This window comes from Macrobrachium rosenbergii, chromosome 24, assembly GCF_040412425.1.
Source record: "Macrobrachium rosenbergii isolate ZJJX-2024 chromosome 24, ASM4041242v1, whole genome shotgun sequence".
NCBI classification, from domain to species: Eukaryota; Metazoa; Arthropoda; class Malacostraca; order Decapoda; family Palaemonidae; genus Macrobrachium; species Macrobrachium rosenbergii.
In genome coordinates this window covers 30,853,471-30,880,248 of record NC_089764.1, presented here as the reverse complement: position 1 = coordinate 30,880,248, position 26,778 = coordinate 30,853,471, and the positions used below count along the sequence as shown (strand labels likewise).

General features: G+C 36.8%; 2 protein-coding genes and 1 long non-coding RNA gene across 3 annotated transcripts in view; 1 reads left to right on the top strand and 2 right to left on the bottom strand.

The window, feature by feature from the left end:
- Positions 1-3,129: 3,129 nt before the first annotated feature.
- Positions 3,130-12,525, bottom strand: LOC136851974 (opsin, ultraviolet-sensitive-like). Its single transcript, XM_067126361.1, has 9 exons — positions 12,452-12,525; positions 11,509-11,614; positions 10,090-10,299; positions 9,409-9,624; positions 9,090-9,220; positions 8,191-8,363; positions 7,612-7,778; positions 4,129-4,230; positions 3,130-3,829 (listed from the first exon to the last, which is right to left on the bottom strand). Exons 2-9 carry the CDS (start codon positions 11,595-11,597, stop codon positions 3,733-3,735), a joined length of 1,185 nt encoding a protein of 394 aa, XP_066982462.1. The 5' UTR covers positions 11,598-11,614; positions 12,452-12,525; the 3' UTR covers positions 3,130-3,732.
- The window catches only part of LOC136851976 (uncharacterized), a 45,816-nt gene continuing 24,715 nt past the window's right edge, over positions 5,678-26,778 (top strand). The window contains exons 1-2 of the long non-coding RNA XR_010857021.1: positions 5,678-5,821; positions 14,295-14,416. This is a non-coding gene — a long non-coding RNA (uncharacterized lncRNA). The remainder of the gene's footprint in view (positions 5,822-14,294; positions 14,417-26,778) is intronic.
- Positions 15,481-24,750, bottom strand: LOC136851973 (opsin, ultraviolet-sensitive-like). Its single transcript, XM_067126360.1, has 9 exons — positions 24,628-24,750; positions 22,703-22,837; positions 21,611-21,820; positions 20,244-20,459; positions 19,684-19,814; positions 19,041-19,213; positions 18,226-18,392; positions 17,689-17,790; positions 15,481-16,927 (listed from the first exon to the last, which is right to left on the bottom strand). The coding sequence occupies exons 2-9, from the start codon at positions 22,795-22,797 to the stop codon at positions 16,831-16,833; spliced, it is 1,191 nt and encodes a 396-aa protein (XP_066982461.1). The 5' UTR covers positions 22,798-22,837; positions 24,628-24,750; the 3' UTR covers positions 15,481-16,830.

The following is a 26,778-nucleotide window of genomic DNA, read 5'->3' as shown; positions in this document are numbered from 1 at the left end:
ACGCTGTACTATTGTTATTGTATTGTAAAGTAGATTGGGAAGTATTAAAATTGAAGAAGTTTGACAGGTGTGTCAAAATATTAAAGGGATTAAATGGAAGTTTTAATTATTAAGTAGTTTAACCAGACCAGTGGGTTAAAATGCTCGGCTGTCATAGGACTTTTGCAAAGGGTTGCATGAACTCAGAATAATTAATAGGCTCAGTACTTCCATGATGGCTACAAAGTGTGTGTTGCTGATTTTCATTTGCTGCAGAAAGGAGGAATTGATTCATGGTGGGTTTCCTTAACATAAGAGAGTTAAAATCTTCATATGGAAACCATCCTCAACCACACTTGCAGAATAGGGCTAGGTATTCTCACGCCCAAAGATAGTTATGATTGCTGCCATGGAGAAGCCAGGTATCAGAAAACACAAGGACTGGAATAAGAAGAAAACAGTAAGATTTTTTCTTGTCAGTGGGAATTGGTGATCAGAAAAATAATTTGGGCAAACAACTTAAAAATGATGGGTCAGGTCAGGCGTGTGCACCGAAGGTTACCAGTTACCCATCTTGAAGTTGCATGAATAGGATCTTGAAGTGATGGTCACCAGCCAATACTAAAATTAGTTTAAAGACATACCTAGATGCAATTGCACCCCACTTCCCCACTGGAGGCTGCTGTTTATCGGGCAAAATTTAAGTTAACTATGTGGAGATTTGACATTTTTCATACCTGAAGTTTACTTTTCTCGTTCTGTTTATCCAGTCGTGTGTGGAATGCGGCAGGACTTATTTTTAGAAAGTCTGAGAATAAAATTTCATTTCGACAAAACAGGTCATTTCAACTTTTTTTGTATACAGCTTTGTAGATCTTGTTTTGGGACAGAGACGGTCTAAAGTTCTAAACTGTATACGTTCATTGGTTATCCTGTCTTATCTACTCCTGTTGGCTAGATGGTTATGTATTTTAGCCAATTAGAATGTATTACAGCTTGTATTTTGTTTCTGTTGATATATTATTGAGATTTAATGCAAATTACTGTATATGATATTCATTGTATTATGAGTTCTCCCGTTGTCTCTTGCATTTGTAAATAGAGTAATATGAAAATTTCAGAAGGTAAGCTGAGTTCCTTGGATGCATCTGTTGTTGCTCACGTTGTGGTGGGTGGATGTAACTGTTAAAATTCTGAAGAACATTTTTATAATTGATTTAGGTAACACCACATGCATATTGCTATGTCATCCTAAATTAGCCTCCTAATATTCAAACCGCTCTTTTTTTTTTAGAATTGTTCAGTGAGGAAATTCAGTTCATTTTTTAACCACTTGCATGTTGATAACTATAAAATATTTTTCTCAAAATATTGCATAAACAAATCTGGGTTTGTTGGAATGGAAGTATATACGTAAGCAATATTTTTCCTTTTTTTAACTATTTGGAGAAGACGTGATGTAACTCCTATATCGTTCTGTAACTTTTATTATCTACTTGGAATTACTACTTAGTCCATCCACCATGAGATGCTGAAATTTTCAGTTTTATATTACATAATCAAGGAATAGCTATTATTTAATCAGAGTTATTGGGATGGGTGCACTTACCAAGGTAACGCGAGATAAAAAAAAAAAATATAGTCGTAGGATATTAAGGAATGAGAAAATTCAAGGGTAAAGTTGTCTTCCTTTGTTTGATATTTTATACACATATATATCTATCTATAAATACATATATATATATATATGGTATCTTTTCAGTTACCTGTAGGCATGCTGTATTTTGAAAAATTGAGCAGCATTCGGTTCACATGGAATTTAGCTTCGATTATTTTTAAAGGAGTTTTGAAGTTTCTAAAGATAGGATTTTTTTTTTCCTGTATTTTGTTACTTTACTGTTCATCAATATATAAAATGTTATATATAGTAAATATATAATTTATGCTGGAGTGCCCCAGAAATCTATGCAAAAATATATAAAATACTTATAATAAAATTGTATGAAATAGTAGTTATTTCAGCTACCCGACTGATTGTTTAGTTTTTAGATTTGACAGTAATTTTTCGTCATGTTTGTTTGTTCGTGTCTGTGTACAGGTACCGTATACGAGTTGCTGAAAAAATACAGGTATGAAAGAGCAAGAGGAAGTAGCTATAAACCTCAGGAAAGAAATTCCAGTATTAAAGTGTTACAGAGATACCAGAGGACATACAATTTTAAAGGTAAAAGGGACAGGGTGTGTCTAGCACTGCACACTACGTGTTACTTGAGGCTCGTTGTAGCATTTCTCTTGTTTCACTGTCTTTAGCCCTGAGTGGCTGAAAGCGACCCTAGTACTTGGCTTGACAGCGTATGTTTCTTAGAATCTGACACCCGGCTGGACTGCTCTCTGTCTTACGTTTTCAAAGTCGAGTGCTGTATGTAGCTTTCCAAAAGCTTTTATTTTACCCTGTTCTGATATTGAGCCCTCATAAAGAGTGCAAATGCAGACAGTAAATGCTATAAACTTGGAATAAGATTCAACAGTCTCATTGGGCTTAGCTGTAATAATAATCGGACCTTTACTTTCTCTAGATGATACCAAAATTTTTAATTTTTTCTTTGTTTTTTTTGCACACTGCTTCCAAACTCTTGAACTTATCTTGTTCGTCTGTTTCCAGAGTTCAGTGGTCTTGTACATTAGGCCCTACAGGAGGTTAGTGCCATCATTGCACCTCGTGGTACACTGTAGGCATTGCTTAAGGTTCTTTGCAGTGTTCCTTCAGCCTCTAGCTGCAACCCCTTTCATTCCTTTTACTGTACCTCTGTTCATATTCTCTTTCTTCCGTCTTACTTCCCACCCTCTCCTAACAATTGTTTCTTAATGCAACTGCCAGGTTATCATCCTGTTACACCTTCCTTTTTACTGTCTATTTCCATTTCAGTGGTGAATGTCCTTATAGGTCCCAGCAATTGGCCTTTGCCCTATTCTATTCTACTCTTGTACATTAGACCCTCAGTTAGTAGGGCATATTTTCCATAACTCTTCACATGTAATTCAAGGCTACCTATCTTCACTTTTAGCGTGGAAATCATTGGTCCACAATGAAGAAGGGATGGATGGCTTGTTAACATTCAACAAATTTGTCAGGAGATTAATAACCATTAATTCTGAATGCTCGGTTTATTTGCTAGTGGAACAGGGTCACTAGAACACGGGAAAGTCCTGGAAAGGATTTTGGTAAAATTTTAAGTCCTTAATGTAAACAATATCATTTCGGGTTTTTAGAAGAAGATTCAAAAACTGACTTTCAACTAGGGTGCGAGAAATCTATGAAGGCTTTGAATGGAGTCCTCTGCATTATCCTTTTCCGAAGAGCGTGGTTCGTTGTCAAAATATAAACGTCGTTTGCGCTGAAGGTCCACAAATCAGAAAGAAAATGAAAGTCTCGATTGTTTGCTCCAATTATGGTCCTTGAAGAGGTAAGGTGAGATTCTGCTGTGAAATATGAGTCTTGATGGACATATAACTTTGGTCATGTTGAAGTTTCTCAAACAGACACCAACAAAAAAGAGATACGTGTATATTATAAAATGTTGCCGACTTGAATCTTTTTAGTTAGCAATCGCTACTGATCGCAGACATTTCAGGACCTGTTAAGTTATGCTATTTAACCCTAAGAGAACTAAACATAGGTAGAAAATATTGAATGAGCTGCTTTCTTTTCAATCTCATTGCGTTGCTGAAGACGAAAAGGTCTCGTCTTCCATCTTAAGCCTTCTCTGTAGCGTTGCTGGACTGGGAAGCGTTGTCCTGAGGCTTCTCTTCGTGAATGCAGAACCAAGGCAGTCTCTTCTGCAGCTCCAGTCTGTAGGTGTAATGCAAAATGTGGATTAGAAATGGACTGACAATTTCTCTCTCTCTCCATAAACAACGTTCTCCGTAGTGATACGTACTTTAAGTCTCGAACCCGTAATTTATGGATAGCTTCAACAAGATCGGGTGTTCTTGACACATCAGTAATACAGGAAATTTGACAGTAAAAAATTAAAAATGAGTAAAGTACCAACTTGCTTAAGAACTATACCATTTTACTCAGGTGGAAAAAAAAAAAGGTCCCATGAGCAAGAATGAGAGAAAGATATTCAGTGAGGCACAAAATCCTACCTGTATCTGGGGTGATTGATGGCGTATATCCATGGGTCGATGCATGCAACGGCCTTGCAACAAAGGGCAGGTAACATGGAGATCAAAGGTGTCAGAATATTTCTGTTGAAGTACAAAGAGGAAATTAATTTTTGATAAGATGAAGTGAAGGATCAGAATTCTTTGAGGTTGTCTGGTCATGTGGAGATGAAGGGAGAGAAGGTTGGTTGACAAGAAAGGTGTGTACTGTGTCAAAGAAGTGTGAAAGCATCAGTTCCTCGTGCGGCCATGTCAGGACAATGGCTTGAATACCGACATTGCTTTTCCATGGCTGTCTAATGGGAAGTTTAAGGTTGAATCAACTTGCTTTGGTATCTGTGTATGGATATTTTTTCGACAAAAATATAAGTTCCCAGACATCCAGTTCCATTTAAACAGAAAGATCTATTAAGCATCTTTCTTTACAAAAGCCTGACATAAATTTGTTTGATGGCAATGGTAGCGTGGTGTGCAATAAAACAAGAAGAAAAAAAAAATCTGAAGGGAAGGGTGGTCACCATTCTCTGTAGGCTACACTGAATTGCCGGTGCTAAAGTGTTCGTAATTTATATATATATATATATATATATATATATATATATATATATATATATATATATATATATATATATATATATATATATATATATATATAAATTATACAGTATATATAGACATACACCGTTTGTGTTACATTTTACTACTTATATTGCGTAACTTTTTATAACACGTTCGCATATTTAATATCTGTTCCACATTCAGATTTTAACAATCAGCCTGTAATTAACTAAATTACGAAGGTTTTTACGATCCAGATGCAAAGGTTTACATCACAACGATACAGAGGTTCAATAATAGGAGATGTAATCCGAATATGTAGTATTAAGTAGTATGGTGTAAGTAGTATGGTGCATTGCCACCAGGGCAACAATTCAGGTAGTCAGTCACAATGTTGCCAAAGCTTGTGATTTTTCACAAGATCTCGTGAATTTGCCCAACATCTTGTGAAATAATGTGAAAATTTCACATAGTCTTGTGAATTTCTGTCATACTTGGATATATAAATTAAATAATTATCAATATTTATCGAAAACAAGTAAACAAACAGATTACAAACCGATACAGTGGCAAATCGCGTACTAGCTAAACAAAGCAGTACAAGAAAAGTAGCGCCTTGCTTTGAGTAGGAACCTTCCAAATTGTTAATAAATGGATTAAAAGAAGGCATGGTCAGACAGAGATACGGATTAAAGTATTCAAATAAGGAGGAAGCAGAATTTGTATCCCACTGAAGAGAAAGAAGTTGAAGATCTATCATTTTCCATTCCATATGGCTCTGAGTGGGCAGGCCTACAGGAAATTCATAACAGGACTTCACATACAATAAATTAAGTTACAGAGTATTTATATTTAATCACTTTAGTATTAGAATCACGCATTTGAATAATTTATTTAGCATTGTTACGGATCTTGCGATTTTTATGGGAATTTTGTGAATTTCAATTTTCCTTGTGGCAACACTGACTTAGTCGTCCCCTAAGTTGAGCGGTGTGTACATTGAGAAATTTTTTTTCCCGTTCATTGTCGTCGTGCTGTGTGTTTATATAGCTTATAATGATTGCAGAAGTGAAAACAGGAATTCTTCGAGATAAAATGGAATAACAAAATCTCACGGGTAAGTAAAGCACAGTGAATTGTATTGACGCATTATTTTGTCCTGGTCGGGTAAATGGTTTGTTAGCAGTGAATGAGTTTTCTATTAATTAACATGTATTATATATAAATGTGGCACGTGAGTCCATTTAACGGCTTCAATTTTGAAATCAGGCCGTCATTAATCATATATGTCACATAAATATCATGTGAAAGACATCTTGCCCGTTACTAAAATTGGACAGTAGTAAGTAAGCCTATACCTATAGGTTTCAACCTGTTGCTGTGGTGCCAGAGGACAGCAGCTGTGTTTGTCACTCATTAAGGATTCTTTGCTGTGGGTAGGCCTGTAATATGCCCTGTATGCCATCAGTTTTTCTCGGTATCAGGCGTCAAAACGACGTTAGAGTTGTTTAACGAAATATATTTCGGTTATTTTTCGGAACATTCCAGCCACCCCCCACATTATAATTTATATATATTCCTTGGATAAAACATCTCAAAGCAAAAAAAACTTATTCCCAATACATAACCTTCGTAAATGCTTAATAACAGATAAAAATAATCAAATTATGACTTATAAGGTAAGACAATACCCCCTCCATAGCTAATAGCCTACGGCAAAATTGTAACCGGTAAACACCCCTAGGTTATGTTAGGTGGGTATTTTTAGGTTCTTTTAGCGCCCTATCATTTCCCACTTATTTTTGCATGAAAAACCCAAAATGATTTTTCATGCAAAAATGACTGACCGGAGACTTCCGAAAAATCACCTACATTTTTATCAAATTTCGTTTCTCAACGAAAATCCGGAACGTCACACTTGGCGAGCGTGTTTCAACGACGAAGACAAACTTGGAATCGAAAATAACTTCTGTTTTTCGATTCCAAGCAAAAATAGTTGTATTTTATAGGTGTAACAAAATCCTGGTTTAACTGATTTTTTTTCATAAAACGAGATCTCTCATAGACTGGACACAGCAAGAAAAATGAAGTTTGGTATGCGTAGGCTACAGGCGTGCTCTCAGAACTCATTTAGTAAGAAGCCATTTCATTTACACTTTATCCTAAGTACAACTTAATTTAGAATATATGAGAATAATTTATATGCGGTAAAAGTTATCGAGTCGTCGTGCCAGGGAAAAACCAGCCTTTAAGAATGGTAACAGCAAGGAAAAGAATCATAGTCAAGAAAACGGTCGGCCTTTGACAATTGAAAGTTAGGCATTTTCATTGCTTTGTTCTTAAGAACAATGCTATAACAAATAAGTCAAAATTCTGTCAAAGTCTTGTTCCAAACCCTCAGGACAGACTGAAATAACTGCTAGCCTTGTCTGTTGTCGGTGAGTTGGCAAGAGGCTGAGCATGTGTGCTCAGAACTTTTGCTAAACATTGCTCTCGGAAATGTCAAAGTAATTAAACACGAAAAAACAAAATGCGGTTTGTCAAGTGAGTGTGGTACTGCCTTCACATTGATGCTTGTTCTTCCTTGCCATTGAAAATGCTTGGCGGTAGGTACACCTGAAGTTATGTGTGAACGTTTATAGTGATTTATTTTTATGTATATAGATTACTGATTGTTCAGTATAAATAAAAAAAATGTTCAGCTTAGAATATAGTCATATGTAAATTTATATAGAACATTGACCGCACAGTAAGGGAATATTCTTTTTTCTAATGAAGTTGTATTTGACTTTTTTTCAAATATTAAAGTAAGGTGTTATTAAACGACGATTTCCATAAAGAGTAGGTAACAGCCGCTGGTTCTTTCTATAAAGAGGGTGGAAATGGAAGGGTCGCGTAATTGCATACCTGTCTCCGAAGGCTCCGATAAGAGAGACGACGGCGTATGGTGTCCATGACACCAGGAACATGAAGAACAGCCCCATGCAAACCTTGGCGATGCGAATTTCAGCTGTCTTTTCCTGTTCCTCCTTATTGCCAACGCTTCGAAGGTTGCTCACGTTCATCTTCTTGGCCTGGAATGTGAGAAGAATGTGAGTGGGAAAGTCCGTTGAATACTGATGGAAACCAAATAGATCGCAGGATAGAGGGTGGTGGCGGCACATGTAGCCTCCGTTCAGCAGAAAGACAGAATCGTCTGAATATTCATATGACGGCATGAAGTGTAATAGCTGCAAATAACAGATATGAACAATGTACATGCGGATTCAATAGAAATAACGAAATAAACCAACAAAAGAAAAATTAAAATGGAGTAATGATGCTTCTTCAAGGAAAATTGCAATGTCTGATAGCCCTCCCCACATTTCTACAAAGAAAATGAAATTCTGCATCATGGCCCTTTAATTGTGCTGTCACCTTTCATATGAGTTGCCATTTCAACTTTTGCAGTGATTTTGCAACTCATAACTGTGTAGTTTTTCCTACCTGTGCCCTCATGGCTTTTTCGTGTTGGCGGACGTGACTGAAAATCTGGGTGTAGAAGAAGACGATGAAGAATCCTGGCACGATGTACGAGAAGAAGAAGATGCAAGCCACGAAAGTTCTGGTGTTTTCATCGGGAGTTAGGTAGTCGAATGAACAGGTGGTCAAGAATCCCTCTGAAATGAGTTTGAACAGAAAACGGGTTTTGTCAGTATCGGAATTGTCTGTCCAGCTTCATGGAATGAAATGAGCATTAGTGCTGATTGCTTACATTAAATGCCTCTCTGATAATAAGCGCGAAGGCAAGATGAAACCGATCTGCTGGTGTTAGCAGTCTCGCTTGCAGTGATTTAAAGAATAAGAAAATTATTTGATCACGATTTTAATTCATATTTTTCAGCGAAGATAATGTAAGCAACAAGACTATTTGAATTATACTTATGGTAGAAAACGAGCCATTTATGATTACTACAAAGAACGAGATACATCGGTTAAAGTAGTTCATGAAATGGAAGTTTTATATACCTTAAAATAGATGAAACAGGTCAGATATTTATGAAGTTAAAATTTATTGTAAAACTGCTTTTGAGCCGGTTTATTATAAGGCTCTTATATATCATATTTGTAATTCGGGCGTGTGAGGGGAAAAGATATCTGGAAAAACATCATCGTGAGATATGACCTACGTAAATGTAAAGGGGAAATAGCTGTCAAAATAGAAAAAGGCATAAAAAATGGTTTGTGTTTTCAGGATGTAAATGGTCTTACAAAGTGTCGTACGGTAACAATGAGTGCCACCTAACTTCAGTGTATAGTCACGTGACTTGAGAGAGGATTGGCAGTGCGCAACGGTTACAGGGAATACACACGATCTTCTCGTAGCTGCTGCCGCTAGTGCTTACCTGGCACATACCTTCCCCAGATACCAAGCAGGGGACTGATACACCAAGGCGTGGCGTAGGCCCAAGTTCCGAGCACTATCAAAAAGGCTTGCCCGCTGCTCATCTTGGCTTCGAAAGGCTTGGCGATGGTCCTGAGGGCGGGAAAGGGATTCTGTTTGTCAGTATTTTTCGTAATTATCAGGATTTTTTTTTATAAACCCGCATGATTACGGAGCAGTGCAAGTAGCCAACGAGTTCTTATAAGCTTTTTGTAACGGACTTCAGGTTTTAGCGTTCATAGAATGTCTCAGATCGCCAGAATTAGAAAATAAAAGCTTACTTGTATCTGTCGTAAGCAATGGCAGCGTTCGTCATTGCACCAGCAATGCCAGAATAGGAGCCCATGAGAGCAAACATGTCACACCCTTTCTTGCCCCAGATAGGTCCCTCGTTGAAGGAGTTCATGATGAAGATGGGTGTCTTCAGCATCATGATGAAATCCAGAATGGCCAAGTTAACGACGAACATGTTGGATGGCGTTCGAAGGCTCTTGGCGCTGCAATGGAAAGTCGTACAGAGCCGTGTGGATAGAAGACAACCAAAGACGGTTTGTCAATGGAGTGTCCAAGTCAGCATTGTTTTGGAGTGAACAAAAACACGAGAAAGGAAATATGAGATGCTTTGAAATGCTTGCCGTTCATCAGCTGTGATTGCTTAAAGTATTTAGATACTGAGACTATGTACTAGTAAGAGAAATCAGTGATTGATAGCTGCAAAGAAATCATTACATGGTTACGATTTGTTATCAAGAACTTCCGTCAAACCGGAGGCAATAAACTGATTAAAGGAACAAAAGGCATCCTCTTAAGTATATACATAAAAATAGACCAATACTGCAATTATCACAGAAGTTTGTAAGGTAAATGCAATGCCCTTTGTTCAGTGAATTCTTGTGGTAACCTGATAATTTCTCTCTTTCGTAAAGACAGCATCAAGCAAAGTTAAAAAAAAATAATTTTACCTGGAGAAGACCCAGATGACAACGCCATTGCCGCTGAGAGCTGCGAACATAAAGCAGATGTAGAACACCCCCAACATGTAGTGGAGGAAAGGGTTTGGCGCCTCGAAGGTCTTCCAGTGAGGGCTGACGTAGTCCATGTACTCTGGCGGAGTGTTCCAGCCCAACATCTTCATCTCATACCGACTGTTGGCCATCACCCCTTCCCCAGACCTGCAATTGGGAGTTGTAAACATTTTTTTGGCAATCGTCCCTTCTCCAGACCTGCAGTTGGGAACTGCAAACATTTCTTAGCCATCACTCCTTCCCCAGACCTGCAGTTGGGAGCTTTAAACAATTCTTGGCAGTCACCCCTTCCCCAGCTCTGCGACTGGGAGCTTTAAACAATTCTTGGCAATCACCCCTTCCCCAGACCTGCAATTGGGAACTTTAAACAATTCTTGGCAATCATCCCTTCCCCAGACCTGCAGTTGGGAGCTTTAAACAGTTCTTGGCAATCATCCCTTCACCAGACCTGCAGTTGGGAGTTTTAAACATTTTTTTGGCAATCACCACTTTCCCAAGACCTGCAATTGGGAACTTTAAGAATTTCTTGGCAATCACCCTTTCCCCAAACCTGCAACTGGGAGGTTTAAACATTTCTTGACAATCACCCCTTCCCCAAAACCGCTATTGGAAAATGATAAAAAAATTCCAACAATAATCTTTCCCAGGTAGGTTAATAATAGGAAGACGTCTATCTTTCAGTGAATAATTATGAAATTGCCAAAGGGGGAATTTAAAACAGCGATGTGATTCCTGTAAATTTTCTGGCGAATTTCGTTAGGGTTCACTGGTTAGATGAAATTAGGAATTAATTATAAATCTGTATTCTGTTAATTTTGAGATTTATCATCACTTTAATTTTCCTGCGCGAGTCAGTGGAAAATATTTTTGAAGGAAGGTTGGTATAAAAGACTTTAGGTTTCCAGCAAAACTTTAGTTGCAATAGTAAAGAAATTCATAATTGTTTTAATTTAATGTCTGCAGATGTGTATATATATATATATATATATATATATATATATATATATATATATATATATATATATATATATATATATATATATATATATATATATATATATATATATATATATATATATATATATATATATATATATATATATATATATAGTATATATATAGTATATATATATTTATAAAGATATATATATATATATATATATATATATATATATATATATATATATATATTTAGAATGATACCAAGAAAAGGAAGGGGTACAAACTGAAAAATCAGATTTCCATAGTTGTAGAGACCTACTGGATGTCACGAAACATCAAATAATCATTCTTTTGAAACACGTTTTCGACAGGGAATCACTACAGAACGAACAAGGTTCAAGACCCGTATCTTACGTGTATGCAGCTGGAACGGGAATGTCGAGCTGCTGCGTAGCGTTGGCCATCATGGCTGCTTGCAGAGCACCTGGTCTGAGCTGCGACATGGTGCTAACAACTACCTCTGTTGGAAAGAGAAAGCGATGAATTATTTAACGTATATATAGCACTGTAGTTATGAAGGGAATAAAAAGACCAAAGTTATTCCTTCAGTTATTAAATCAGATAGATAAAATCATTTTGTTTAGACGCTTGTATGGAAGGGTGATGTGTATGAGTTGATGTCATTGCTTCAGAAGTCTTTCTTGTTGAACAGTGATTTTAGAACAGAAATGCGTTCAACCCAAGGTAAATGACTTTACAATGTTTTGCCATCAAAATTCATCCGATGCACTTATATTGTTATTATTCAGAAACAGGAAGTTCATAATTGTGAAAACGACCCAATGGAATGGAAATCAAATATCTTGTGTTTAAAATCGATCAGAAGGAAGGAATCGGAGGGTAAATGAAGTTATCTGCCCAAAAATTAAGATTTAAATAAGTTTTTTATGTATATCCTAGAAACATTTTTTGGTATCTGATTCACGTAGAGTATACAATAAATGTTTAATGAAGGAGGTCTAGTAGAATGTTTAATATAATGTTTAATGAGAGAGGTCTAGTAGAATGTTTAATGAGAGATGGTCTAGCAGAATGCTTAATATAATGTTTAATGACAGAGGTCTAGTAGAATGATTAATATAATGTTTAATGAAAGAGGTCTAGTAGAATGGTTAATATGATGTTTAATGAAAGAGGTCTAGTAGAATGGTTAATATAATGTTTAATGAAAGAGGTCTAGTAGAATGATTAATATAATGTTTAATGAAAGAGGTCTAGTAGAATGTTTAATATGATGTTCAACGAAAGAGGTCTAGTAGAATGGTTAACTATAGAAAGAACCTGAAGTTAAACTCACAAGACAGATCTGGGCCAAGTTCGGAGAGCTCTGGGCTGGACCCAGTGCATCGTGTCTCGCCTTATATACAGCCGTGGATCTAATGTCATTAATGATGTTTATAAGATCTCGATTTTGATCCTGTAAAGCCGCAACACAACCAGTAATCGGGTTAGTGGATCACGCATGCTTTTTACAAAGGTGACGCGGCTTTCTGAACGCACGATCACTTATGCAGTCTGCCAAAAGGTTTTCAGAGACACCCCCCTTCATTTAGCGAATCGTTTTGCAATTTTTTGGATTAAATTCATTGAAAAAGCGCGAAGGTCTGCAACTAAAGTCGTTGCTTGTATAACCAGAAAGTGTTGATGTAAGCTGATTCCGTACAAGTGACTGCTGCTGGGGGTATGAAGATTTAGAGTTAAAATTGAGCAAGCGAACGGACGCCACCTCCAGTGACGTCGGCTTCGTGAAATAGTTTATGACAGCACAATAACTTTCGCTGTGCCAGCACTTGGTGAATTTCATGTTCCAACTCCATATCACGAACAGCTCAAACGTAGTGACTTTTGTTGCGAACCGCCCCCCCCCCCCAAAAAAAAAAAAATACCGTATGGTTAAAGCTGAATTTCTCGAAGTTGGCCCTCTCAGAAGACTCGTCTTTTCAACAAAATCAAAATCACTTTTACAATATGATTATTATTTAGAATACACTGAGCTCTTGAGACCATTATCTAGAATGCACTGACCTCTTGAGATCATTATCTAGAATACACTGACCTCTTGAGATCATTGTCTAGAATACACTGACCTCTTGAGATTGTTATCTAGAATGCACTGAGCTCTTGAGATTGTTATCTAGAATGCACTGAGCTCTTGAGATTGGTATCTAGAATACACTGAGCTCTTGAGATTATTATCTAGAATACACTGAGCTCTTGAGATCATTATCTAGAAACACTGAGCTCTTGAGATTGTTATCTAGAATAAACTGAGCTCTTGAGATCATTATCTAGAATACACTGACCTCTTGAGATCATTATTTAGAATACACTGAGCCCTTGAGATCATTATCTAGAATGCAATGACCTCTTGAGACCATTATCTACAATACACTGAGCTCTTGAGGACATTCCGGCTTTGAATTATTGTTTCATATCAGTTCATTCAATTCACTGCAAAGTTGTGCCGGGGATGAACTTGAGAATTTTTCCCAGAACTTGAGTCGATCAGCTGTTCAATCAACCTCCTCCTCCTCCTCAAGCGTTTCTTTTTAGCAAGATAACGACATCCGTCAACAAAGATAATTTATGTAACAACCCCCCCTGGGAAATAAAAATGAAGGTATTGAGAATCATTTTCTTTTACGGGAAAACCTAAAATGGAATTGATTTTAGGTCTAATTATTCATTAGATCACGTCTTTTGGAAAGGATATAACTTTAAAGATTAAAGGTCTGCAAGCTTCGGACAGGTTATAGAAGGTTAAGAAAGGTCTTTTGTTTAAAGAGATTCGAAAATTTTCTTCTGGTGTTGAGGAAAAGCTTACCTGCACTGAATAACTATGAGAAAAATCATAGTCATATGACACATTCCCAGTCCTCTGTTGCTCTGCAGGATGCAATTGAAATGATATCTTTAACATGATTATCCTTCTACTGGGTTTACAGGTGATTCCGGATTCATTCACAGGGTTTCAATCTTAACTCTCGCATGAGAAGTTAGGCTGAAATCACTTTCCCTTGCAGCATATTCTTATGAAATGGCAATCCTTTAAAGTTTCTTTTTCATTACCCAATTTGAAGATGAATTCTTCCAGATAATTATAATATATTTATTTCATTTTATTTCATTTTTTTTTTCAGGCACCTGGAGATCAAAAACAATATATATATATAAAAAGCGGATACTAAAAAGTTGGTTCTGATTCCTTGTCGCTGAAAGATTCTCAGAGAGAAGACCATTTCAGTTTCAGGCGGGACTCCACGTAAGTAATCACAGGAAAGTTTGGTGTAATTTCACTCGTAGCAATTCTCCACTTTTCTGTCTCGCCTCATTCACACCTGACCCCATTCTCATGAGAACTTTGGAAAGTCTGGAGACGTTGGTCTGTATATAGGCATGGATTACGTGAGGTCTGTCAGAAGTTATAGAATCGCAAACACCTGCGTGTGAGTTCTGTTTTTGTTTATTTATTTGTTTTTTTATTTAAGCATAATTACGACTTTTATCCAGAGAGTTTGGTATTTCTTTTTGCTCTGTCATAATTAACATATTTTAGACACTTCATGACATACCCACCACCTTTACTTGTAAAATTTGCTATCAGGTGCATTCATTTTTTCATAATTATCTTTGCTGAGGATGTAAATGTAAATGTGGAATATAATTTTCGTTTTATCTAATGAATCCAGTGCTGAAAAAACATTCTTTTTATATATAGAAGTTAAGTTCTAATATCTTCCAAAGTATTTGAATTTAAAGGCATTGATATTTATTGTTGGGGTAAAAGAATGATTGCAATTTTTCCCAGAAAATAAAGACCTCATGATGTTAAAGCAGTTTACAGTCAGGAGAGCAAAATGAACATTTGGTATTCATACAGTCACCAGTTCAGATACTGAAAACCGAATAATTAACTTGAAGTCAAAGTTAAGCTGGAGTTTTGTGAAAACATCAGAATCCTCGAGCGCGGTGTTATCAGTGTAACAGTGAACAGTGAACTGGGAGAACGGTGTGGGGTAATGTTGCTGTTTTTCCTTCTTGCAGTTAGTTGTGTTTGTGTGAGGAACCTCTTCAGAAATTTATTTCTGACAATGAATATAAAAGTAAACTGTAATACAACTTATCTGACCAATCTATAGAATGTAAGGTTCCCCAACCCTGATCACCCCCCTCCCCAGTACTGCCATTCATAAACAGATGCTGTAGATAGAGAAGAAGATGTTGAAGATGTTTTTTTATTTTCTTCAGAGGTACTAAACTAAGACAATAAACTGCGGTTTGTGTGCACACCTAAACTACGATTCCTTGGAAAATGAAACAAACTCAGGATGCTGGGTTTAATTTAATGCATTTTGAACAGGACAGGAGAAAGTACGAACTCTTTGTGATGCCAGAGAATTTAGAATGGGATTACAGTGAGGGTACTTTGGAAATGGCATCACACACAAAGTGGATAGAATTTGGAAATCACAAATCACTGACGAATTTCCCAGTTAACACGACTTACCCAAAGAAACAGCAGATTGTAGGTATTGTCTTTTATTTCCTGAGTAATAGCTCTCCTTACCAGACACACTTTCGCAGTTCAAGTTAGCTCTTCAAGAACATGTCTCAGTCTTTATTTTAACTCGTTATGAATTCTCATCCAGCAGCTTTAGAGCCAAACGTAACAAGAGAAAAAAGAATTTTCATGAGATCATGACCTGTAATTTTCAGTCAATAACCAAGGGGGTTATTTTCTTTTCAGCAAGTAATGAGAGGTTCCTTTTAATGATAAAAAATGCAACAAGAGTAATCCCAGCAGTCAGTAATAATAGAAATTATAATCGTAAATTTTTGGAAAGATTAAGGAGTCTAATTCATTTGAAATTCATCTCACTTTACTGCCATTGTTCACCAATTTCCTCTTTTATATAGCAAAAAAATGCAAACCTTTATAAAAACAATGCAGAATTTCCTGTTGCTATTCAATCAGTTGTAACCTGCTGCATTTATTTAAGTGAACAAAACCCTGGAACTTTTATTTATGCTGCCATCTAACCGTAAACGTGCAATAGTTGTTGGTCCTCATGAATAATTATATTTCATGAACTGCGTTTTTTGTAGATGATTCATTCTTATCATTACTGGCCTGGTCTTATAGATATCTGTAAAAGAAAACCATTGTGCCACCTTTCTCCGTCCGTCCGCCCTCAGATCTTAAAACTACTGAGGCTAGGGGGCTGCAAATTGGTATGTTGATCATCCACCCTCCAATCATCAGACATACCAAATTGCAACCCTCTAGCCCCAATAGTTTTTATTTTATTTAAGGTTAAAGTTAGCCGTAATCGTAATTCTGGCGGCACTATAGGTACCAACAACATAGGCCACCACCGAACAGTGGCTGAGTTTCATGGGCCACGGCTAAGGGTTTTATGAGCCGTGGCTGAGGCCACCACCGGACAGAAAACTCGATTACGCCGAAGAAACTTCGGCGCATTTTTTACTCGTTTATTTTTTCATCCTATTGCAGTTCTGAATGTAAAGATGACTGCGTTTAGCTGAATAATTCGGTTTTTGTGTGTCCCCTACGTAATTTAGATCTGATCTAGGTTTAGAATCAAGAAAATTCTCCAAAATCCATTTTTATGGGCGCCTGGTCGTAAACATACGTTCTTCCATCTCTCCTCTTCTCTAGGCTTTTTCTGTGACGGCGGTGGTCTGGGATGCGACTTCCTCAGGTTTCTCCTCGTGAATGCAGAACCAAGGCAGTCTCTTCTGGAGTTCTAGCCTGATGGAAAATTGTTAAAAAAGGACAGATAATCTTGAGCCTAGCCTGATGGAAAATTGAAAAGAGGACAGTTAATCTGGACGCCTAGCCTGATGGAAAATTATAAACGAAAAGGACAGATAATCTGGAGCTCTAGCCTGATGGAAAATTGTTAAAAAAGGACAGATAATCTTGAGCTCTAGCCTGATGGAAAATTTTTAAAAAGGACAGACAATCTTGAGCCTAGCCTGATGGAAAATTGCAAAGAGGACAGTTAATCTGGACGCCTAGCCTGATGGAAAATTGTTAAAAAAAGGACAGATAATCTTGAGCCTAGCCTGATGGAAAATTGCAAAGAGGACAGTTAATCTGTAGCTCTAGCCTGATGAAAAATTGTAAAAAAGGACAGATAATCTGTAGCTCTAGCCTGATGAAAAATTGTAAAAAAGGACAGATAATCTGTAGCTCTAGCCTGATGAAAAATTGTAAAAAAGGACAGATAATCTGTAGCTCTAGCCTGATGGAAACTTGATGAAAAAGGACAGATAATCTGGAGCTCTAGCCTGATGGAAAACTGAAAAAAAAGACAGTTAATCTGGAGCTCTAGCCTGATGGAAATTTGAAAAAAAGGACAGATAATCTGGAGCTCTAGCCTGATGGAAAATTGTAAAAAAAAGAAAGATAATATTTGAATAAAAGTCCCAGTACATAAGCATTAAAATCATCTTAATTCATATAACTGCCTCAGATTTCAATGCACAAGAAATACGCAGAATTCTTACCTGTATCTTGGGTGATTTATAGCATATATCCAGGGATCAATGCATGCGACCATCTTGCAGTTGAGGGCAGGGAGCATTGACACAAGAGGCGTCAAAGTAGAACTGTTTAAAAAAAATGAAAAGTCATTGACAGCCTGTTCACTGATATAACACTTATTGTTTTAATATTACTGTTACCCATTTCCTTACATATTGAGCTTTCTCTGTGTCCCATTTTTGGACACAGTTATCTTTGATCGTGTCATACACACACACCCATTCCTGGTCACTTTCAATATATATATATATATATTATATATATATATATATATATATATATATATATATATATATATATATATATATATATATATATATATATATATATATATATATATATATATATATATATATATATATATATTTCCTGTCTTAGAACTCAGACATTCAAACTTTTCATTCAATTCAATCTTACATCTTTGTACACTCATCTAGTCCTCATACCGGATAGACCCTTGGGTTTACCTTCACCAGCAGCGAATTTCCCCAATCCTTTACCTGTCTCCAAAGACACCGATGAGGGCCACGACAGCGTAGGGAGTCCAGGACACCATGAACATGAAAAACAGTCCCATGCACACTTTGGCTATTCTGATTTCAGCTGATTTCTCTTGGTCTTCTTTGCACGTGGAAGCTCTCAGGTTTTCCACGTTCATTTTCTTTGCCTGGAGAATATAAAAGATGACTTGAATAAATAGGGTTTTTCTTTAAATTATTATTATTATTATTATTATTATTATTATTATTATTATTATTATTATTATTATTATTATTATTATTATTATTATTTTGTACGAGTGACGTTCAAAGCCGTGTAGTGAAACTTGGAGTGTCATTCCCTTAGAGTTTCACGACTCGAATTTAGTGTAACATTATTACCACTGTATATAAACCAAAACCTAATGTCCGTGACAGTCACAGATTTTGACATCTGGAATATGTTCACATACAGATTATCGTTATTATTCAAAAAGTTAAGTAACTTACATGGCGCAAACCTCGAAAGGCCTTATACTTGCCGAAGAAACTTCAGCATATTATGATATCTGAACATATACAGACGTAGAGAGTTGGTTTGAGAAATGCGTAAGAGAAGTATTAAAATATAACTAATGCTTCTGCTTGTCGTCTTCAGCCGTATAATTAAATTTCCAGCCTTGTTCATTGCCTGAATCAAGATGATTGCCATCCTTTCTGAAGATGCTGATCCTTGCACACTGGGTAAACAGTACAGAACAGTACTAGCCAGAGAGGCATTTCGATACCTTCTGAAAAATATTTAAAGATTGAAAATGAGAGAAGATGATTCGTACCTGTCCTCTCATGGCCTTCTCGTGAGCACGGACGTGACTGAATATCTGGCTGTAGAAGTACATGATAAGGAAGCCTGGGACCACGTAGGCGAAGAAGAAGGTGCAAGCGACGAAGCTCCTCGTGTTGTCGTCTCGGGTGAGGTAGTCAAACGAGCATGTAGTCAGGAAGCCCTCTGATAAAAAAAAAAAATTCACGAAATTATTTCAGTTCTAAAGACCTCACTCGGATGTTAAAGGCTTTAGAATATAAAAAACAATATCTGTTAAAGTTGTGTGACATATATCCTGTGATTAATCGTTGCTAAAAACCTGCCATTTTATTTGAAGTACAAGTGCTCATTTGAAATTCTTTAGCGCTATTTCAGTTCTAAAGACCTCACTCGGATGTTAAAGGCTTTAGAATATAAAAAAAATATCTCTTGAAGTTGTGTGACATATATCCTGTAATTAATTGTTTCTAAAACCCTGCCACTTTATTTGAAACATAAATGCTCATTTGAATTTCTGTAGAGCTCATAAAAAAAGTGACTGATTTTCTGATCATCTTGATGAGTATTTTGCCGTCTTCTGAGACACTTTCGTTCTAAGTAACAGGATGAGGAAGACCATTGTTTTCGGTAACTGAGTCCTCGGAAGCACTTACCTGGGACGAATCTTCCCCAAATCCCCAAAAACGGAAGAACACTGCATGGCGTGGCATACAACCAGATTCCGATGATTGCCAAGAACGCTTTACCGCGGCTGATCTTTGGTTCGAAGGGTTTGGCAATGGTTCTGCGGAAATCAGATTCGACAGTGGTCAGGTAATAGAAGTTAGTTAGTCTCTGTTGGTATGGAAGAGCCCGGAAGTATGTACCAGTCCTCCTTACTTCCATTAACACCTTAATGTAAACGAGCCACTACGGGCAGTCGGTTCAGTTGGGTGGTTTAGATGAAGGCCTTATGCCAGGACTGGCTTTTACGTAAAGATTGGTAAGGTGTTAAAGGAAATAAAGGGTCTGGTATGGGCTTCTGAACTTCGACCAACCAATCGAGACGGGAAGTAATTCAATCTAGTGTAAGAATGTCATCGCCACTCAAATTTAATGAGATTACAGAATCTCTAAATTAGATGACAGGGTCGAACAATCACCTATTATTGATCAAGATCAGTCACAACGCTAATTTCTGATCCTCCTTCAGAAGAGTTTGGAAAGGACTTACTTGTATCTGTCATATGCAATCGCGGTGTTGGTCATGGCGCTTCCGATACCAGAATAAGAGCCAATCAGGGCATAGACCTCACAGCCCGTCCTGCTGAAGATGGGACCGTCGTTGAAGGCACTCGCGATGAAGAGAGGCGTCTTCAACATCATTATCAAATCCAGAAAGGCCAGGTTGACAACGAACATGTTTGACGGAGTCCGAAGGCTTCTGGCGCTGCGATGGGAAACCGAGCAGTCATCAACAATATGACAGAGTGGTAATGAGATGTCAGACTATGAAAGCATTTATGTGGTTCAGTGAAAAATATATAATTTTCTGATAACTTTTCGAAGTTAAATTTCAAGGTATTTCTTCTGCAACGGAGGCTTCTGGCTCAACAGAAAAACCGATCAATCATCGGTAATGTAAGAGAATGATGATATGTCAGACCTTGAAGGCATTTATATGGTTTCACGAAAAATATACATTTTTCTGAGGGCGTTTCGAAATTAATTGTCAAGGCATTTCTGTTACCAAATCAAAATGAACATAGGCTTTCTTTTGTGAGGAAAAGCGACTCTGCCGAGCTTTGATAAAACTGAAGAATATAAAGTTTTTTTTATAAGAAATGTTTATTTAAACAATTTCAGAGCCATCTGGTTCTGTCTGCAAGCACAGATTAAAAGAAAGAATAGGTTACAATCTATTCAAAATTTATTTTTAATGGGCCTTTATGTCATGTTGAAAGACTTAAGTGCAATGTTCGGTTCATTAACACATGCAATACTTTTGTTGACCTCTGATGACAAGTTCAAAATCTTACTCCCCAGCATCAATCTATCAATGTAAATATCCTTTACTGTAGGTAAAAAGCAGTGCATACCTTAGGGCGTATGGTTGATACCACTAAAATGAAAGAATTATGATTAGTGAGACACGGACAGATAATAAATGTCTATTATCTTTTTTATGATATGGCAAGAAAATAATATTAATATACGTTATGTAATAAGAGGATTTTCTCTAATGTGATAATTAAGTGAAGAGGCTTAGAAATGATTTTCTTACTGAAATCATTGACTGAGATGGTACCCGATTCATTAACATCGCTGTTTTTGTGTACAGTAGATAACGGCATATGCATTTCTTGTCCTTATGTTATTTACAAACTGAAGGAGATAAGCAGCACAGGTCATATCAAAAGGAGCTACGGCAAAAAAAGAAAAACGCACATTTTTAAATGTAAATGGAAGGACAAGATCAGTTCATAGTGACAGAAGTTACGGAGAGCAAATCAAAACGCGTCCAATATCAACATGGAAAAAACGCACTGCAACTTGGTAAAGAATTACCCGACGAAGGAAAATGAACCACTGCCTAATTACCTGGAGAAGATCCAGATGACAACGCCGTTGCCGCACACAGAGGCAAATAGGAAGCAGATGTAGAAGGCCCCCAGCATGTAGTGCAAGTAAGGATTCGGAGCCTCGAACGTCTTCCAGTGAGGACTGACGTAATCCATGAACTCAGGCGGAGCGTTCCACCCCAACATCTTGACCTCATATCGGCTGTTGACTGTCAGCATTTCTCTGGGGCTGGAAATAGAGCGTTCTAAAATGATAACAGAAGTGCATTAGAACGCTTATTGAAAGTCTCCTAACCAAAAAGTTATTAAATTTGAAACACGCTTCTGGAATCCTGTGGTGTCAAAATCCAGGCATTCCATGAGGCTTGGCCATTTTGGTGATATTCTGGCCTCCGTAATTATTAATGAATCTTAAACTGTCACCCTTTTGACTTTTAACTCTGCTATCTTAGCTCTCAAGACGCATTTAACATTACCTTCAAAATCATCCGATAACTTGATCAATTTCTCTTCTAATAATATTATTTAAACTTAGTTTTCTTCTTATGATATCTCTCAAACGTGCAATTTTCTTTTTATTCATATTCTCATAGGTTTTGTTAATATCTGGTAAGGCTAAGTTGGTTGAAATTCTTTTAGAACAATGTTCGTTAGTTATCCACATTGTATCCCTTATTTTTTTCTATATTTTGCAGTCTTATCGTTACCTCCAAAAAACTCTTTTCCCACTACTCTGGGCGTTTGGCGCATCGGTATGGAGAGAACCTGTTTAACCAAAAAATGGTTACTGAACTTCAGCTTCGCGTTTTTCCCTTTGTGATTTTAGGCATTTTTGACATAGAATGACAGCCTTTAGAAGCATACACATACATTCAGCATATAACGGAGAGGGTAATCCTTTTCTGCGTCATTCTACAAACCATTTCGTTCTCATTTAAACCCTACAAGACCAATCGGCACCACGAGACAACAGTACGCAGCGGCACATCCATTCTGCCAGCCACGAAACATGTTCTAATTTACCAACAGCGATTTGAAGCGGTACATCCATTCTGATCTAAGGGAAAGGACACTGGATAACAGTAAAACACTTAACGAAGCCACCACTCACCCTAGGGTTGAAGATGCGAGGTCTGAAGGATCCGAAACGTTGGCCATCATTCCTGCTGCTGTCAGCATCCCAGGCGATTCCGTGGACTGAGGCATGATGTAAGAGGGTAGGCAACTGCTCTCGTCTTAAACCAGGCTTGGGAATGAAAGGGTGACATTTAATGATCTGATTGTCAGTGTTTAATTTAAAAAAAAAATTATGCATTTTTGGAAAGTAGTGCCCAGAAGAAAATTTCGCCTGCGAGGAAGCATTCATGATGATTTTTTTTTTTTTACGAATCTGATTATTTTAGGAAACGTGCAACTACAGATTTAAATGCTCATGCAAATGTCTTTCTATCGGTATTCTAATATATATATGATGATATATTTTTTTTTTATATATCTATTATATATATATGTATAGCCTATATATATATTACTAAAAGGACCTCATTCAAACTGGATGGTATCTAAGTATTTAAATGCTTTCATTGGACAAACAGTCCACATTATTAACTGTGGACTGTTTTCTATCTATCTATACCATATGTTTAATATATATGTATAGTTAATATATATATATATATATATATATATATATATATATATATATATATATATGTGTATATATTATATATATATATATATATATATATATATATATATATTACTGATGCCAAAAATACATTTTCGAAGGTCCACAAGGGATTCTAGTCAGATATCTAAGACACATAACATTTTATCTCACCAGTCAATATAAAAAATTAGTTTATATCACCTCTAGCTTTCACAATTTTACAAATATTGGATCTCAGCCACCGAGATCACAGCTCACTCAGCTTCACAGATTCTGCTGCGGAGAATATTTTGTAAAAATTGATAAAAACATTTAGCTTTACCATAAGAACAAAGCATGAATGTGACATTATATCTCTTTAACCCATTTTAAATTAGCACGGTATGTCAGAGAGGATTTCCATCTAGTTTAAAAAGCTTTAAAAACCGGAGATGAATGACCTTTAGGAATGGGACAATATCCCAAAATTGACAGAAATGCCTGCAGTAGTAAGATAACAAAAATGTAGCTGTGATCAAGATATTCGGCGCTCGAGAAATCCACTCAGAGATAGGAAATGATATTTAAACATTCCATAAAGACAGAACTTGATTTCTGACCCCGAGATGCGGGATTATTCTGATCAAGAATGAAGTTCTGGATAAAATATCAATAAAAAATAGACGGAACCGAATTTGGAAGCCTGAGGATTCGTTACTGACGCGTCCTTAAAATATTGAAGAGTCTGCCTGTGATGATGTGAAGATAGAAACTGATTTTTATTCTTTACACAAAGCCACAAGGTTAAAAAAATTATGCCCTATAGCGAAATTGTAAACTAAACAAGTAAAAAATGCGCCGAAGTTTCTTCGTAGCAATCGAGTTTTCTGTACGGCCGGTACAGCGTATAATCAAGGCCACCGAAAATAGATCTATCTTTCGGTGGTCTCGGTATAATGCTGTGTGAGCCGCGGCCCACGAAACTTTAACCACGGCCCTTTGGTGGCATGTCATATATCGTTGCCAGAAGCACGATGATGGCTAACTTTTACCTTAAATAAAATCAAAATTACTGAGGGTAGAGGGCTGCAATTTGGTATGTTTGATGACTGGAGGGTGGATGATCAACATACCAGTTTTCAGTCGTCTAGCCTCAGCAGTTTTTAAGATTTGAGGACGGACAGGAAAAGTGTGGACAGAATAAAGTGCGGACGGACAGACAAAGCCGACACAATAGTTTTCTTTGACAGAACACTAAAAACAAAGATTCCCGTTCAGATAAAAATGGTCGAGCAGAAAGTGACAAAGTTCTCTTGTCTGCTCAGAGATTCGGAGAGCAAATAACAGAATGACTTTCGCGATGAATGTCGAAAATTTCCTCTACTTACCGAGCTAATCTGTGCCTGGTGGGTCAGATGAATGCATCTGAAAATGCAGCCGATATCTTTCTCCTTTATATATGAAGGAAGCAGGATTACTGCATAGTATATTTTCGAGTAATCCTGTTGGTGTTTGTGGCATCAACCAATAAAAAACCAGGTTAATCGGGATTTTGGCTCTTCGCAAAATGCCATTATTGTGGAAAAAGATGGCTGAAAAAAACTAAATAGGATTACCGATTGTAGTGTTATAATAACGTGATTTTTTCTCAGTTTCTGTCATTAACATTCCCACGGGCGTACGGAACTGGTTTTGAGTTTTCTCCAAGACATCTTAAAGGTCTCCAAAACTACCCGGTGCTTTTAATGATTGAGTTGCTTCATAGATGGCATTGAAAACGAAACCATAAATTGACATCTCTCTTTGTTCCTAGTCGTGCGAGACAATCATGGTCGAAGCCCCACAATGGAGTGAAATGCCAATGCTGAGGTTTATTTTAAAGGTGAATTGGGTCGTAGTCCCTTCCCCCCAACATCACGGCCCTTACCACTCCACCCCTCCCCCAACCCTAAGCCTCTGTAGTCTTCATGTGCACAAATTGAATTAAGTCGTCTCTCTCCAGTTCGAGTGGATTTGTGAATACCAATATGGCGGTGAAACCTCGAGTACTTCTATATACGAATGCAAGCCTTCCAAGTTGTAATTGGTGGTTTCCACTTCTTCCTCCATCTGCTGACGTGATCCTGATCCGTGCCACGTGGTGGTAGTCCTGATCCACTAGCGGATCCAGAAAAATTTCATGGAGAGGCCCCCACCAATTTTCATAATATGCATACATATATATGTATAACTAAATGACGTGGATTTAGTGTTTATATATAATATATATATATATATATATATATATATATATATATATATATATATATAATATATATATGAGATATATATATATATATATATATATATATATATATATATATATATATATATATATATATATATATATATATATATATAGATAGACATATATATGTATTGTGTATATATAGGCTACTTAGTAAATATCTTCTTAAAGAATAGGTATAATTGTTCAAGTACCTTGCGTTACTTTTCATGGGAGGGGGGCACATGCCCAGGTCCCCAACTGACCTCTGCCCTGCGTGACGAAGGACGAGGGATCCCAGGATGTCTTAAGGGATACATTCCAGTTTTGTAATTCCCTAGCGGTTGTTTCCTACACAGTCTTCCTGGACGGTAATGGCGCTTTAACCTGTTAACCTCTTAATCTGTCTTTAAAATCGCCGTTGGTGTTGAAATACACGATTATTCACCTGTACTTGAACTGGTTTCTGAGTTACACATTATCTGCAACCGTCCACATACAGAAATTTTGAATGATATGAAATCAGTTATAGTCTCTGACACTGGAGATAGTTTTTCATATATATATATATATATATATATATATATATATATATATATATATATATGTGTGTGTGTGTGTGTGTGTGTGTGTGTGTGTGTGTGTATATATATATATATATACATTTATATATATATGCGATTTTTATCCATGTTATTTCATAACTAGTTCAAAATTGAACCCATGCCACTTTTTTTTCCTTTTTTTGCCTGGAATTTCTCATGGCTTGACCAAGAACGGCAAGGAAGTGCTGTTTCTGCACTGAAGTGCCCTTTTTTTTTTTTATCTAGAGGACGAACAAGAATGATTGGTGTTATTCTTCAACAAGCCTGCGTAAAAAACCTATTTTATTTGTAGGATGATGAAATTATTGAGCCTCATTATCTTGGCCAGTTTGTCATTTGGCTTCTCAGAAACTCTGAGGCATATTCCTGAGATGTATGCTAGTATTGCGCCAACCTCCGTTTTTTATTGCCATGCCCCTAGTTTAGGTTAGGTTAGGTTGGGTTAAGGTGGCTTAGCTTTGGAGTAATTTGGGTGTGGGAAACATAATGAGATTATTTTCAAGAAAATTCTAGTGGTTAGTTTTTAAGATATGGCGTCCTGCTTTTTTCAGGGAAAGGTCTCGGTACTTGGTTACATCTGGGGAAAATGCCGGAGCTTATGTATGACCTCGAATTTATTATAGATATGTTATCTTGCACATACTTTTATGTGGTTATGTTCATCTATG

What these genes read in the sequence shown, in the direction of transcription:
- LOC136851974 (XM_067126361.1), bottom strand. Translation starts at nt 11,597, where the DNA reads ATGTCGCAGCTCAGACCAGGTGCTCTGCAAGCAGCCATGATGGCCAAC. An exon ending in AAAAAGCCATGAGGGCACAG is followed by an intron (nt 7,779 to 8,190) that starts GTAGGAAAAACT and finishes CTCACATTCCAG; the next exon opens with GCCAAGAAGATGAACGTGAG. An exon ending in ATCAATCACCCCAGATACAG is followed by an intron (nt 3,830 to 4,128) that starts GTAGGATTTTGT and finishes TTACACCTACAG; the next exon opens with ACTGGAGCTGCAGAAGAGAC.
- LOC136851973 (XM_067126360.1), bottom strand. Translation starts at nt 22,797, where the DNA reads ATGCCTCAGTCCACGGAATCGCCTGGGATGCTGACAGCAGCAGGAATG. An exon ending in TTGGGGAAGATTCGTCCCAG is followed by an intron (nt 19,214 to 19,683) that starts GTAAGTGCTTCC and finishes TTTTTTTATCAG; the next exon opens with AGGGCTTCCTGACTACATGC. An exon ending in ATAAATCACCCAAGATACAG is followed by an intron (nt 16,928 to 17,688) that starts GTAAGAATTCTG and finishes ATTTTCCATCAG; the next exon opens with GCTAGAACTCCAGAAGAGAC.